This window comes from Cinclus cinclus, chromosome 3 (assembly GCF_963662255.1).
Source record: "Cinclus cinclus chromosome 3, bCinCin1.1, whole genome shotgun sequence".
In the NCBI taxonomy this organism is placed as follows: domain Eukaryota; kingdom Metazoa; phylum Chordata; class Aves; order Passeriformes; family Cinclidae; genus Cinclus; species Cinclus cinclus.
Genome location: NC_085048.1, coordinates 35,244,440 through 35,259,099, shown reverse-complemented (window position 1 = coordinate 35,259,099; position 14,660 = coordinate 35,244,440). Strand labels below are relative to the sequence as shown.

The 14,660-nt window shown below is 37.3% G+C and overlaps 1 protein-coding gene across 2 annotated transcripts in view; it reads right to left on the bottom strand.

Moving 5' to 3' along the window:
• ORC3 (origin recognition complex subunit 3) overlaps window positions 1–14,660 on the bottom strand; it is a 34,704-nt gene that overhangs the window by 17,335 nt on the left and 2,709 nt on the right. For both annotated transcript variants that reach the window (XM_062488661.1, XM_062488662.1), the window contains exons 3-11: window positions 13,083–13,180; window positions 9,421–9,565; window positions 8,594–8,698; window positions 7,670–7,824; window positions 6,596–6,732; window positions 4,784–4,943; window positions 3,859–3,972; window positions 2,307–2,440; window positions 1,782–1,845 (exon numbers count right to left, since the gene is read on the bottom strand). In XM_062488661.1, the coding sequence (XP_062344645.1) occupies window positions 1,782–1,845; window positions 2,307–2,440; window positions 3,859–3,972; window positions 4,784–4,943; window positions 6,596–6,732; window positions 7,670–7,824; window positions 8,594–8,698; window positions 9,421–9,565; window positions 13,083–13,180 (1,112 nt within the window). The remainder of the gene's footprint in view (window positions 1–1,781; window positions 1,846–2,306; window positions 2,441–3,858; window positions 3,973–4,783; window positions 4,944–6,595; window positions 6,733–7,669; window positions 7,825–8,593; window positions 8,699–9,420; window positions 9,566–13,082; window positions 13,181–14,660) is intronic.

Below are 14,660 nucleotides of genomic sequence, written 5' to 3'. Positions count from 1 at the left end.
GGACCATTAAGAAACAAAATTATCCCCACCAACAAAATTATCCCCACCACAAAATAAGCTAAGAAAAGAAAACAAGTTCTCTCTAATGCTGCTTCATCACCCTTATTTCCCCAAACTTCAAGCATTAACACATCTGTATTTTCTTTCTTGGTCCTAGCTCAAGATACAGTTAATAGAAGTAAATAGTAATGTATTTTGCCAAATAATGAAGTGAAAGGCAAAATTCATTTTAGAAGAGTTTGAAAATGTCATTAGAAGACTAAGTAATACTTTTTCCTGAACAGAAACAGAAGACATAAATTGCCACCTTTACATAGTTTCAATTTAAATGTGCCATGAAACCTTTCAGGCAGATTTGTTAATAATTACGATGTAAAATTGCTTTTAAAACTGATTATTTTAAATAGGTGAAACTCTTCCCATAGTTATTAAAAAACGTGGTAACAACATGGAATATAAATGAAGCTGATAAAGTGTACTGCAGGTTTAGGGGCTAAGCTGGAAGACTAAAGTGACCTGGTGCTGAAACATCAAGTTCATATGAAAGATTACTTATAGTCACTTTGAAAGTGTCTCCAAAGCTGGGCATGACACTGTAGATTAGCATGACATCACAATAAACAGCACCTCATTAATGAAGCAGTAGGACCTTTCTTCCCCAAGCAGAATACTCTGCCAGCTTGGCAAGGCAGTAATGGTCCTACCTCTATTGTGGAGATTAGAACAAGTGGCTTCAATCAAAATCTGTGAGAAGCATCATATGCACCTAAGCATAAGAATTCCAGCTTCCTTCCCCAAGTTCAAAGGTGAGGCTTGTGAAATAAGGGGTGTATTATTAAACATGTAAGGTTGAAAACATACAAAGTTTAAGCTGATGAGTATTCAGCTTTCAAAGCAGGTGTGAATAAAGGGCAAGGGAAGAGTATTAGCTTGTTATTTTTGCCAATGAAGATAATGGATCATAAAATTATGTAAAATCATCTCGTACTGAATACTGTAACTGTACTTGCAATGTTGCCTGCTCCTAACTTCCCCTCCAGCCATTACCACTGTTCATAACACTTGAAAAAGCTTTACACACCAGTCAAGTACCATTTGCCTGACAGGTTAGAAATACTTGAAATGAAGAGTCAGGAGAAACCCTTTACCTTCAGCAATGCTTCTACTGAGAGCAGCTCAGATGGTGAAAATAACAAACATTTTGTTGGTGAATTCCTAAAGGGCTCACAATAGCAGTAGTTTGACTTCAATAGTTGGCAAAGCTTCAGATAAACATGTAACAAATTAGTTTTAATCCTGCATGAGGTCTAATATGAATGTGTGCCTTGGGACACAGACTCTGCCCTACTGAGTTCAACCAGAAACTATGCAGAGGCTATGAAGGATTAAGAGCTTATGAAATAACCTCCAAGATTACTTACACATTCTTCAAACACTTAACTGACCTTCCAAGAAAGTCAGTCTGAGTAAACATGAAAAGACCTGGCCATAAATAAACCTTGTATCCTTCTTTTTTAGCAGTTATATTTCTAGACATAGCTAAAAGTTGATATGAGAAAGTTGTGCAGCTTCATATAAAGGGTGACCTGGCAACTCTAGAGATTTGGAATTCTGACCTGCCAATCCTAATTCCTTATTACTGGTCACAAAGCACAGTATATGTTCTGTATGAAAGATGTTATACAGAACTATACATCTTGCTCTTGTATTTTATTATGCTCCAGAAAGTATTACACTGGGCAAGTTATTTCTGTTCTTCAAAGGCATTCTTAAAATTTTACCTTTAAGAAGCTGTCGTTTGTCAGCAGGGCAACCTGTTTCCCTGACTCTTGCTTTTCCACATACCTTATAGCAAAAAAAAAAAAAAAAAATTAATGCAAAGGACGATTCTAGGGTGAAAAACATTTAAAATGCTTATGCTGCTATAAGAAATATGTATCTTTACTTGGAAAAATTCATAAAGGACAGTCAAATCCAAAAAGTTGAAAGGCCACACCAAAACCCTAGAGATTATGCTTCAAATCAGCTTAACAAGTTCAAAAGTGATTTACAGGTTTTTTTCAGAATAACTTGTATTAAGAATGAGAAGAAAAAAAGTAAATTCAAGTAATTACATATCAAAGAAGCTGGAACATTAAGGCTTCCTGAAATTATTTAGAAATGTCCTCTGTTTGATCAATTTACCTTTGCTATAGAAATGTGCACAAATGAGCTACAGCGTTCACAGAACTAGATTTTCAGATTCTTTTAATCTTTTTTAAAGCCAACTCAATACATGATTGTCCAAAAAATATTTCCACCTTTACCTTCTAAAAGAGGACAGTCTCCGAACGTTCTCACACTGATCATGGGATAAAGAATAAGCTCTCTTCTTAATATCTGCCACTTGGCAACACAGTACACTGAGGGGCTGGGAATAGAAGTGCTCCACAATACAGAGCTGAAAAACAAACCAAGAACTAGGGATGTTAATAAAATTAAATCCTCCTGCTGTATCTACCTTTCAATGCTTTCTTACTACTACATTGCTACTACATATCATACTACAATGACAGTAATGGTACTCCTTTAAAAAACATTAATTACAATTAATAAATATTCCCTAGGTCACTACATGACATGATTATACAATTGTAAACAGTCACATTATTATGCTATTCATTTTCAGTACCTCAACTTTTTCCCCCTCTTATGTAACACCACACCTTGATATAATGACATAATGGTGATCTCTTGTATTTATCATTTCAAAAATCTGATCTGAAATTGCTTCATCCTTGAATACTTTTAACACACAAGGACACAGCCATACACTGTCAGGTCTAAAACTTGTATTTGCATGTCAGGCCAACGGAGAAGTACTGAATTTTGATGACTTTCAAATAAGAGGAGCTGAAACCTATGAAAGCCCACAAGGGTCTGTTTTCAGGAAGAAATACAATGGCCAGGATACTTCTCCTGGCCACATGTAATAACTGAATCTTGTATATCAAAAAATCAGAGAAATTCTATAAGTATATGACATTAAAAAGGCATATTTTACTAGCAGGTTCACACATAGAACTAGGCGAGAAAGAAACTATTTCACAATCCTGCATTTAAACAGATGACAGGGGCTACAAATTTTTCATGGAACTCTCGTCTGCAATCCACAAAAGCTACAAGGAGACCTAGACAGAGAAATACATCTAGATATGAGGAACTATATAAGACAATAAAAACTATCATGCTCTGTAGAGACTCTTTATGAAAACCCCCTGAGCTCTCCCACTTTGTCAGCTGAGAGAGGGTAAATGTAACTCCCACATTGCTTCCCAGCTGCTTGGAGCACAAGTATTACCTCCTCTGAGGCACTAAGTAAATTACACTGCAGCTCCTATTTCCCTGAAAAGGCAGGAAGTGTGCATCCAGAAATTGTGCCAGAGGAGTTCAAGTCAGAAAGAGACACTGCTGTAGCTAACTCACACCAAAACAAACCAGAATCCAAGGAGCCCCTACACATGGTCAGAACTGGGGAGCTCTGCCAGGGGTGCTAGAAAGCTACAACTTCATCTATAGCAAAATTCAGTTCTTTCTGCCCACTCAGCCAGGTCACCCTTTTAAATGTAACCTTAAAACATTGTGGGTTCTGTGGCACAGTAAGCTTTTATTTGCTTCTTCATACAGGTCCTACAAGTCTGCTCTTAAACCCTTATCAATAGATTTTAAAGTATCCACCTGTTCACAGATGCAAACTGTTGCCAAAGGATATTTTTTTCATGCAATTTAGCAACACTAGGACCTAAGAAATCTTTCAATGCCTAGTAATTACCCTTTGTTTTCACAACCATAATTTGAATTCTTGTTATCACTGCCTACCTGAAATCCTTTGATAAAATTCTGGACAGAAAAGTCATGGTACAGGAATATGTTGATGAGAACCTGCAGAACTTTTTCTCCAAGTTTAAAGGGAAACCGGGAGGTCAGAAGCAGCTAAAAGGGAGATAAAAAGTAGCCATAGCAGAAATATTCTCCTGAATTCAAATCAGTAAAACTTATATCTACAACTTGATACAACTCTTAGTATGTGTTAGCATTCAACTAAATGAGATACTAAATACACTGCCAGCTTCTAGAAACAGTATTTCTACTAAAATATCCATGCAAAGATAGACTTTTGTTTCATTTTACCACATTTTCATAAGTCTGTTCCACTAATACAACATCTTAAGTTAATTTTGCTTAATGCTATTTTTGTAAAATTACAAGTAGGACCAAGACTGCTGTTAATAAACAATGATACCACTACTTTCAGCATGTCTAACAGACTTTGGAAATCCTGTGGAAATCTACCAGGAATCCACAGGCACAACATTTGTATGGCTTGAATATATGGATAACTCAGCTAATGTCTGACTGGTGGCAAACTCAGGCTGAAGTTTATTTTTCAGAATTTTAGCTAAGTTTCAAAGCTATCTTTTTCTGGAACACAGTAAAACTGAAATCACAGCTTGACTTTAATGAAGAAGCGTGAATGTCAAAGTGTAATTGCACAAGGCAATGCAAATGAAAGATGAAAGCAGGTGTGTGTGTGTGTGTGTGTCTCAGTATGAGAAGGGAACTCTCAGTATTGCAATACTCTGCAGCTGCCCAAGTAGAAATATCTGAAATCCACAGCTCTCAGAAACACAGTCCTTTCCAAAACCTTCAGACAAACCTGCATTTAAAGGCCGCACATGTAAACTATGCTTCAACACACACACACACACACTCTCTCCTCAGTTCTATTTAGCAAGGGAGTTACCTTGTCAATTAGAGTAGACAGGTGCTCCTTACAGGAAAGGGACTGGAAAAGCTCTATGCACAGCAGAGAGGAAACTGAGTGAGGAAGTAGTCTGTGGATAATCATTGGTGATGTAGCGATTCCAAAAATCAGCACTAGAGGTAATTCATGGATATGCTGACTGGATAATGGGGGAAGGGAAAAAAAAGGCAATAGTTAAATTATAGAAGCTTGTGTAACAAATGCATTATGTTCCTACTACAGCACAGAGTTTAAATGCAGAAAAGATAAATTAAGAGATTTGCTGCCAGTAAACCAAAAGACGAACTGAAGAGAGAAAATTAAAAAGAAAGGATGCTATTTAAAGCCCTAAAGGAGATAAGAAAATGAAATTCCATTTTAGGATTCAAATTTCAGAAAGTGGCACAAAAAAAATAATTTCAGTTAGTCTTGTGCTGATCCTACGTTCCCAAAAAAAGTTATACTCAGAGAACTGAGTCTTATAACTGGATTTTTTCAAAGACACAGAGAAAAGATAAGAACATAAATTAAATAGGTAACAGCTAAGAAAATTTACAAGATTTACACCAATAAATTCAAAATAAATATGAAACATCTCCAACATCTGTGTTCCAATCACACTTAAAAAAATTTCTGACTTCTCCAGATTAATCTTCCTCTTCAAATAATTTTTGAGTATTTGCTTTAGAACTGAAAATCAGGACTGAATGTGTATTCTTTGAGGACAGTATACAATTTATACAAAATACAGTGCTTTCAGTATCATGTCATCATTATTTTCCATTTTTACTAGTTTCAAGGAGGTACAATATATGCTATCTTAAATACCTTCTACATGAAAATTGTCAGTTTATTCCTTTCCTTTGCTTTTGCCATAGCCAACTTCAACTTTGGATTTCAAGTGTTATCCCACAATTACTTCGTTTATTTAAATCCTCAAAAGAAATTGTTGAAGACAAACATAAAAATAATAAACTTCATTATTACTGTCCACTGTTAATAACCTTAGAGAATCTCAGAAAGGAATCAGAACTTGTGATTAACAAATCAGAGGAACCTCTCACATTTACCCACTTCACCTTTATTATTAAACATGTTTAAGACTGAGATGAAGATAATAACACAAGCCATACAATTTCTTGCTGGTGGCACAGAAAGTGAACTGCCTAGGCCTTGCTTACAGGTGCACACACTGCAGCCCCAATTCTAACAGCCCCAGCTGTAGCTCCTGCCTGGGGACTTAAGTGCAAGATGCTCTTTCTGCAGAGCAGCATGAACTTTTGATTAGCATGCCTGAGATCACATTAAGGAAGACAGTCCCTAGAGAAGAACAGAAGTACAGGAGTACCTGAAGTAGTCAGCTGCTGATTACAGATCCTGGCCAGCTGGAGAAGTTTTATATTCACCCCGTTAGTGAGCTAGTGACCTTTAAGCAGCTGCATTACATCAGTAGTCACACAAAAATACACTCTGCAAACAATTTTAAAATACCTAGACAGCTTAAAAATTCAGTTTCACATTCAAAAAGTTCTGCAACAACTAGTACCAGTAAGTCCTACTATGTGAAGAATTAAATCAGCCACCTCTTATCCCAACTGGCCCTTAGGCATTCTGATTCACAGTCTCAAGTTTAGCTTTAGCATCATTTACCCCTAAAAGCTAGCAAGTACTTTTTTTGCTCAATTGCTGCTGCAAAGAAGCTGCACCGATATTTGATTCCAACGCTTCACTGGTCTCACTGTTACATTTCAAAACAGCTGCAAATAGAAAATGGGTAAAAGAGTGGAAGAACTAAAGTTCAAGTCACATTACCTGCTGATGACTATGAAGTCTTGAAGAACTTTTGTGGTGAAACTTTCCATGTCTTTAAATATGACTACAATTGGAGGAGACTGCCAGTGTCTAGAGGAGGAATTTCTTTTTTTGCTTGGAGTTTCAGAATCTCTTTTCTTTAAAGCCATTATTTAAACGTTAATACACAGAAACCAGCAAAATAAAAAAGACTAAATCACATCTATGATACTGTAACACTCCCAAGTGACATGACTGACTTTTTGTCAGCTGTATTTATTATTAGCACCTAGAACTGCCATTTTTCTTCCTTCTGTTTGGAGCAGCATGAAGTACAAAGAATAAACAGACTTTTTAAACAAACAGTCCAACACCTGCAAGAACAGCTGTGAGAGACAGAACTGGTGGAGTTCTGTTGGGAACGAGGGAGAAGATTTGAATTGTGTACACAGACATTGCTTACTTTCTGTATCTTTACCCAGTAATAAAAAGAGCATGCACTCAGTACACTTTGGTTTATCACACTGCCTTGATGAAGTAATCAGAAAATCAGCTGTAACTTGTATTCATGACAGAAACAAAAACTTAAAACTTCGATAGCTTTAGCAAACACAAAGATACAAAAACATTTTGAAAGTTATTTCCTTACTGCTTGCCAATGTAATGTGGGCTGCGGATGACATCATGCTCATGAGCACTAATACAGTACCTTTGCCCTGGATGGCTGTTCTTCTGTAAAGTTTTGTTTTAATAAACAAAATATCTCAGCATTCCTGGGAGAAAAGCATCTGGCATGAAGCTGATAGCACATTTTAAGCTCCCAGCTCCCAATGAAACATATGATAAAATAGTACTTCTTGCTTGTGTTTCAGAATTCTGACATTCATACATCATCAGTACCTAACTCCGCATTTGTTCTATGTGTCACACATTATATTCAAATCACCTCAATATCACATTATTTTTTTGTATTATGTTAAAATCTAGCCTTTGGCATTTTCTCACAGAAAGCTGAGTTATTAAATTTCTGTTTTAAGCACATCTAAAGGTCAGGTGTTTTCATAAACTGGGGATAAAAAAATGCCAACAACATACCTTTTTTACACTCTCATACCAGCTGGTAAGAGAAGACATTGAACAACGTATTCTATTCTGTGAAACCTGCACACAGTCCTCATCTTCCAGTGAGTCCACATCTATATCACAGTTCATCAGCTGCCCCATCAGCTTCTGCATCAGATTTTTTATGCCTTCACAAAACATTTTTAGAAACATGGTAATGACATTTGGTTATCTGGCAACACTTCTCCATCTCCCACTATAAAAAACTACCCCAAAAGTTATTACTCATTATTTTCCACATTTCCAATCATTCTCCTTCTCTCTCCAGAATGCACATCTCATGCTCCTGAAAGCATTAACGATATGCATTAATTGCTGTTCATGCAATCTGCCCAGATGGCAACAACTGAGGTTAGGATGTTTGTCTTCCATCTCTACCCAAGCTCAGCCATTTTGCTTTTAAGAGTGACCTAGACATAAATAAGGCAGCTGTTCCACAGAACTGAGTACGCTGCCATATGTGATTTTAATCTTTTTACTTAAAAAATAAAAAAGGAGCATGGAGTGTGTGACAATTTTATTCTACCCAATCTCTTATTAAATAATGTGACTGTAAGCATTTAAAAACTGGAATGCATACATCTGCTAAACAATTGTCCAATTAAACAACAAGAAAACAAACCTACAACATCAACATGCAATGTACTAAGCAGCATGTCCTTAACTGTTATGTTACAGCTATGCAGCCTCTCAATCTTCACTTCAGTTTTAAACTGAACTGGATACCTCTCAAAACAGAGTAGGCATTACTGCTCTGGTGACATAGGTTTGAGCAAATCTTCAGAAAGTCTTCAAGATCCCTCTGTCCATTACTCTTACATAAAAGGGCAAAAGCTAGAATTCCCAGTTAATTGATATCTTATTAAAAAGAAGCAGCTATACTACTGCAGTATTTACCTGGGCAATCTTTGGCTTCCAGCAAGGCTACATAAGGAGTAATATTATCCTGAAGGACATCAGAGAGACCTCTGAAAGTCAAGTCATGATCTGTAACATTTACACCTAGAGAAAAAAAAAATAAGGACAAAATTTTAAGAGCATTTTTCCCATGATTCGTGAGCACAGTGATTGAACAGTAGACAAAAAAACAGAAGATACATAGAGTACCTTCCACTCTTTGTTAGTGCCTACATGGTAAGTTTGAAGCACAGGTCCAATTTTAATTTTTCTTAAACAATCCACTGAAAACATAATCAACTTGCCTTGAATCATGTCTAAGATTTATAGGTACAAACCTCTGAAAAAGAGAAGGGAAGAAAAAAAAAAAGACTACAGAACTTCACTAACTTCATCTCCAGCTATTTTCTTCACTCTCTTCTCTTTTCCCAAGATAAAGATACTGCTTTCCTATATGTAAAAAGACATATCAGAAATACAGAAGCTGCATCATGGTTAAGTTGTAGAAACCATCAAGCATGCTGGGGGCAGAAACAGGGATGTAATCAAAGTTATCTCCAGTGCCTGGAACAAAAAAAAACCTCAAATCACTACCAGCTGCTTAAGAGAGACCTGCAAGGGAGTTGCTGACTTACTGGACTATTAAGCAACATAGACAAAAGAGGAAGGAGGTTTTATCTGACTTCCTTCTCCCTGCCCAATCTCTTCTGTTGACATGTTTGAAGCTGATATTGCTCACAGTAACTGCTGGAACTCAGTAAGTTTCTTTGATGTGCCTGTGAGCTTTAATCAGATGTACATTACAAAAAATATCTTTAAAAAATTACCTAAGACAAGAGCTGCAGTAGGGATTTCTCTGAACTTCATCCTGCAAGTCCATTCTGTTGTCTTCTCTTGAAAGTCAGAATGAGACCGGCTCAAAAAACTCATCAGATTCTCAAGCAACTGCTTATTCAAGTCTTCCTGTATTTGCTGCAAACATACACAGACAAAACTCATCTATAAAAATGTGAAAACACCACTGCATCTTCCTTTTTCTAGTCCTTTCCTGTATAATCTTTAACCCTTAAAACTCCAGGATTTTAAATTTTCCTGTGATCTATAAACCACACTAACTTAGTCATTATATGACAGAGACATTTCCCACCTTGGAACTTCTGGTCAAGTGTCTCAATAATAATTTGAAAAGCAAGTGAGCTTAACCATGTTGTCACACTACGGGTTTTAAAGGAGGAGAAAAAAATAACATACTGACAAAGCCTCAGTAACATAGGCAGAAAAAACCAATATAATTAGTTTCCAGAACAATGTTCGTGGAAATTCCTATTCTTCCTTCTCACCTTACAAAACACCTGTAAACATTCTTCTGAGAGCTCTAAATGAAAGCGAGTATCCTGCTCTTCCAAATCTAATTTGGGATGAAAAAAGTAAAAGCAGTAATAAAGGAAATCGTTAAATATGTTTTAAAGGAAAAAATACTAAACCACATGTTTGCTACACTGCCTTCTGACCTTCAGGATGATTTTCACACAACAATTTGTATAAGCAGGAACATATGAAAAGGTGAGAGAAAGCAGGGGGCAGATAAAACTTTCAAAGGCAAATATATGTCACAGCAGCATTTTGTATTTCCTTCTTGTTTAATCTGTGTGCCTTTGAAAATCTGTCCCTAAATTAAAATATGCCTTCTTCTAAAACAGACAAAAAACCTTACTGTACTCTGAAGTTCAGGATATCAATGTATGTACTCTAGAAAGCATATGTTAGAAACAAGATTAAACCCTTGCTCCAAACGAAATCATCATCTAGATTTATTAGCAAGGAAATGTGACACACATAGCTGTGAGCTTGATTTTAAGCAAAGTGGCAAAGGCCATGTCTAGAAGAGGCCACTATCCAAGAGTGATGGTCACAACTCCAGGAGATTGGACATGATGCCTGCTCAATAGCCTGAACTCCATTTCCATAATACAGAAGGACTTCTGTTGGTCTCCTAAACAACTGATAAAACTGTACACAAAGTAATTTTAGTCTTTCCATCATCCACTTACTGAAGAATATTTTTCTGGCCTTTCTGATGTTGACTATGCAGCTCTGAACTCCCACCAGATAAATTCTGTGCAACTCAGGACAAATTGTAACATGACATTTTTGAAAGAATTTACACCATCAGCATTATAACACCATTGTAACAACTGTATTACCACAGATCCTTTAAAAATCCTCTGAGCTTCTGTTTCAGTTTCCACCAAATCCTAAACTTCCTGCGATCACTACTGTTTTTGCTAAGCTGACCTAAAAAGTACCTCAATTCTTACTCTGTGTGATTACAGTATATATTATTTATTCCATTGTGCACTTGTGACAATGGAATTCAGTCTGCCATAGCATTACACATTTACCTAGCTTTCTTAAAATACATCTGTCTTTTCCTGTCAAAACAACTTTGTTACATTGTTTCGACAATGTTCCAGAAAACTCACCAGGCTGCTCTGCATCTCAAGTGACCAAGTCACTTATTTACATGGCATTCTCACTCTGGAAAAGTCATGGGAACTGGAAGTTCAGTTACTGCCACAACACCAGGTTTCATCATGATTACTTGTTGTGTGGTCTGAAAACCATTATCTTCATATTAGAGCAAAAATTACTGTATTTTAGCCCTGCACTTTGCCTTTTGTTTCTAGCCCAGATCTTGGTAGAATGAATTCTCGCTTCACAGGAAAATAATGCTTCTGTAAGCCCTTGATGAGATTTAGCATAAGAAATTTGCAAGACCACTTCTGACAGCAGGGGTCAAAACTGGGATACATTGCAACACTGAAATAAAAAGTCCAAAATTCACCTTCCAAAAACAAAGGGCAGTTCCTGCCACACTTTTGTCAGCTTTTCAGTTGTGAGAAGCATGAAAGGATGTCATCACCCGATGACAGATGGTGCTGCCACAGCCACAGCACAGTTTATGATGGACAAACAAAGGCCAAGAGTGCTCTACAACAAAGCGCCTTGGAGGGCAAATCCTCATCTGAACACCTCAGGCAGATACCAGAGAACCAGGAAAACACCAGCACAAGCACAGGGCCTGCCAACAAATCACCAGGCAGCATGGACCTGGCAAAACCTTTGGAGAATGTCCTGCTAGGCTCCCTTAGCACACCAGCAGAACCCCTAGAATAAAAGCCCAAACCAGCAAGCCAGATGCTTCCCACACACTCTGCCACAGATCAGGTTTGCTAGAAAACATGTAAGGTCTTGAAAACATGCAAGAAATGAAATCCTGACTAGCTAAAGCGTCACCTACTTGGTCTGACCTCACAGATGATGCTGCTTTGAGGAGTTCAGAATAGAGACTTTCTAAGGCTCCTTCCAACCTAAATTATCCCACTATTTTACATGTAAGAACCACCAGCTCCATGTTTGCCAACAGTGGGATAAAAGGACAATGACCCAAAACTCAGTAGGAAAGCTATCACAGATACACCAGAAGCAATATGAAGAAAATTCTCTGTGTAGCAGCAGAAACAACTGCAGGTAATCTTGCCCAAATTGCCCAAGGGCAATTCAAACTCTAAGGAAATGCTCTATCAATATGTCAGTGTAGGAGGAACTGTCTTCCATCAGGAGGAGTAAGATAAGAAGAAAGTATCTAGAAAACTCCTAACAGCCTCAAAGAAAACAAGGGTTGGAACAGAATTAGAGGAATTTATGAGCTTAGCCCAAGGGTTCAGATTTTAAGCTACATCCATTTAGCTTCTACTGCACATCCCGAAACAAACTTTGGGGGAAAAAAAATCTCCTAATGTGTATAGAGCCCAAGAGCAAATAGAGCAATATGGAATACTTGCCCAGAATCCATGACACTAAATAGAGGAGGGGAGGAAAACTCTGCTGTATGGAAGCAATTATTCATACTATAACGCAAGCCAGCTGGCTATAGGGACACAACAACAGCATGTCACATAACACACAACAGTCAGGAGGCCACAGCTCAGTATGAAATTAACTCTGACCCCATTCACACCATCTATACTAATTCAATAGGCCAGATTTGCAGCAGTGTCATTCCATATCTGACATCCATGCAGCTGTGTACACATAAATCCACTGTGAATCCTGGGCTGCTGTGTATGAATTCTGGAACACTGAGGTTGAGACCAGCCTAAAATCCTCAGAGGGCTGCCAAGCATTTACTAAATTTAAACAGTAGTATGACAGGAGTTAATAAAGAAGACAATTAGTAGAAAGAGAAGCTTAGAAGCAGCAGCCTGAAACAGCAAAAGTGTACAGTTCCATGGTTACAAGTAATGTGTACTCAATGCATTTATTGTTATTACTACTTTATATTCTGGACAGTCAATATTTCTGGCCCTCTTATTGCTTTAAATAATTGCCATGCACTTTTAAGCATGTCAAAAAGATCCCCAGAAACAAAGAAGCAAGCATCATTGTTAAAAATGCAAAACACTTAAGTGTGAGGCACAAGACTCACCTGTGTTTCGGATTTGACCTGGTTCCATAAAGACTGACAAGTGACAAAACGTAGCTCAGTATCCTCTGTATCATCACTTGCGCATCTGAAATCATGAGCTGGAAACACAGGAAGCAAAGGAAAGCCCAATCTCATGAAAACATTATTTCCTGAGAGTAAAACAAAGCACCCAACCATACACATATATTTCAAGGAGATAACTTTTCTCTTAAGCAATTAATTAAATTGCTGGTATTTGGTAGAATAAGCAAGGGAACAAGCAGAATCTATTACCCAAATATGCAGGCAAAAGGTAAAGAAGAGGCCTCTATCTCAAGTCCCAGATAAGCTAAAGACTAAATCAGAGCAAACAGCTTTTATTATTAAAACAAACATCATCATCTTTCTCTGGTTTGACCAAGTTTTGTGGTTTCACTTGGTTGCCATTCAATGGAGCACCTGCAGTGGCTTGATCTCTAGAAAACAGCCAGCTGATGAGCATAATCTCCTAAAGCACTAAACCCACCTGAAACAGGTCTCTAAATGACAAATGAGAGATGACATCCCTCCACCTCATTTTCATTGTCTCCCCTATCACCTCATTTGTATCCCTAAGAAAAATCACTTAGAATACATAACCAATTCTGATTACACAGATCTTAGACTTTTACTTGAAGAAAATCCAGCCACCACACTATCTGGTAACATACCAAGGCATAATATCCTTTTTGTACTACCAAAACTCAAACTGTAAGTGCAAATGTCCTCAAAAGGCCTTTTGGAGTGTGCCAGTATTATCAACTATTGATGCAGAGGAGTTTCACAACGAAAACTTCATTTTGGACAGGACTGGGCTTCCAGACTGGACAGACATACATCCAAGTACATGTTTTAGAACACCACTCTAACCAACTGCTGTGAAAAGCCAAACCAGCTCACCTCTGCCTCTTTCTTTTAGGGTTAGTCCAGGCAAATTTACTTTTCTACCTCAAAGCATTTCCTAACTAGAACAATATGCTTAGCAGTTTATCCAAGCATTTCTAATCTTGCAAAAACATAACACAGAGTAAGGGGTAAAAGTTCAATGTGGTGTAAATGCACAAGCCTTGGTTGTTGAAATAATAAAAATCTGGCCTCATTACTTTCCTCTCCATCTTCTCCACATAAATTGTCACACCTTTTGACAGCTCTAATGATGACAAAAGTAGTTTAACCTGGGAATAAAAACAGTAAGTTTCCTGAGTGTCAAACAGCAATTATTTAAGATGCATTATTTCTGGTGCCAAGAAGAGTCAGTTCTCAAATGAAAATAACCTACATACATATCTAGAGAAAATGTATACAGCAAATACTAGTGGACAGAAGCCACAAATGGCTTTTCTTCCTTCTTTCCATAAGAAACTTAGGCAAAATACCCAGAATGTGAGATTTATGGATGGGATATAATTTCTGACTCCCACAGCTTAAAAATGGCTCATTCAGACCTTCAGGTGAATTGTGTGTCTGTTAGTAAGAACCTTATGGTAGCATGGTTCTCTTGTAAAAAAAAAAGTGCAAGGACAAAGATGGCTGATTTACATATATATATATATATATATA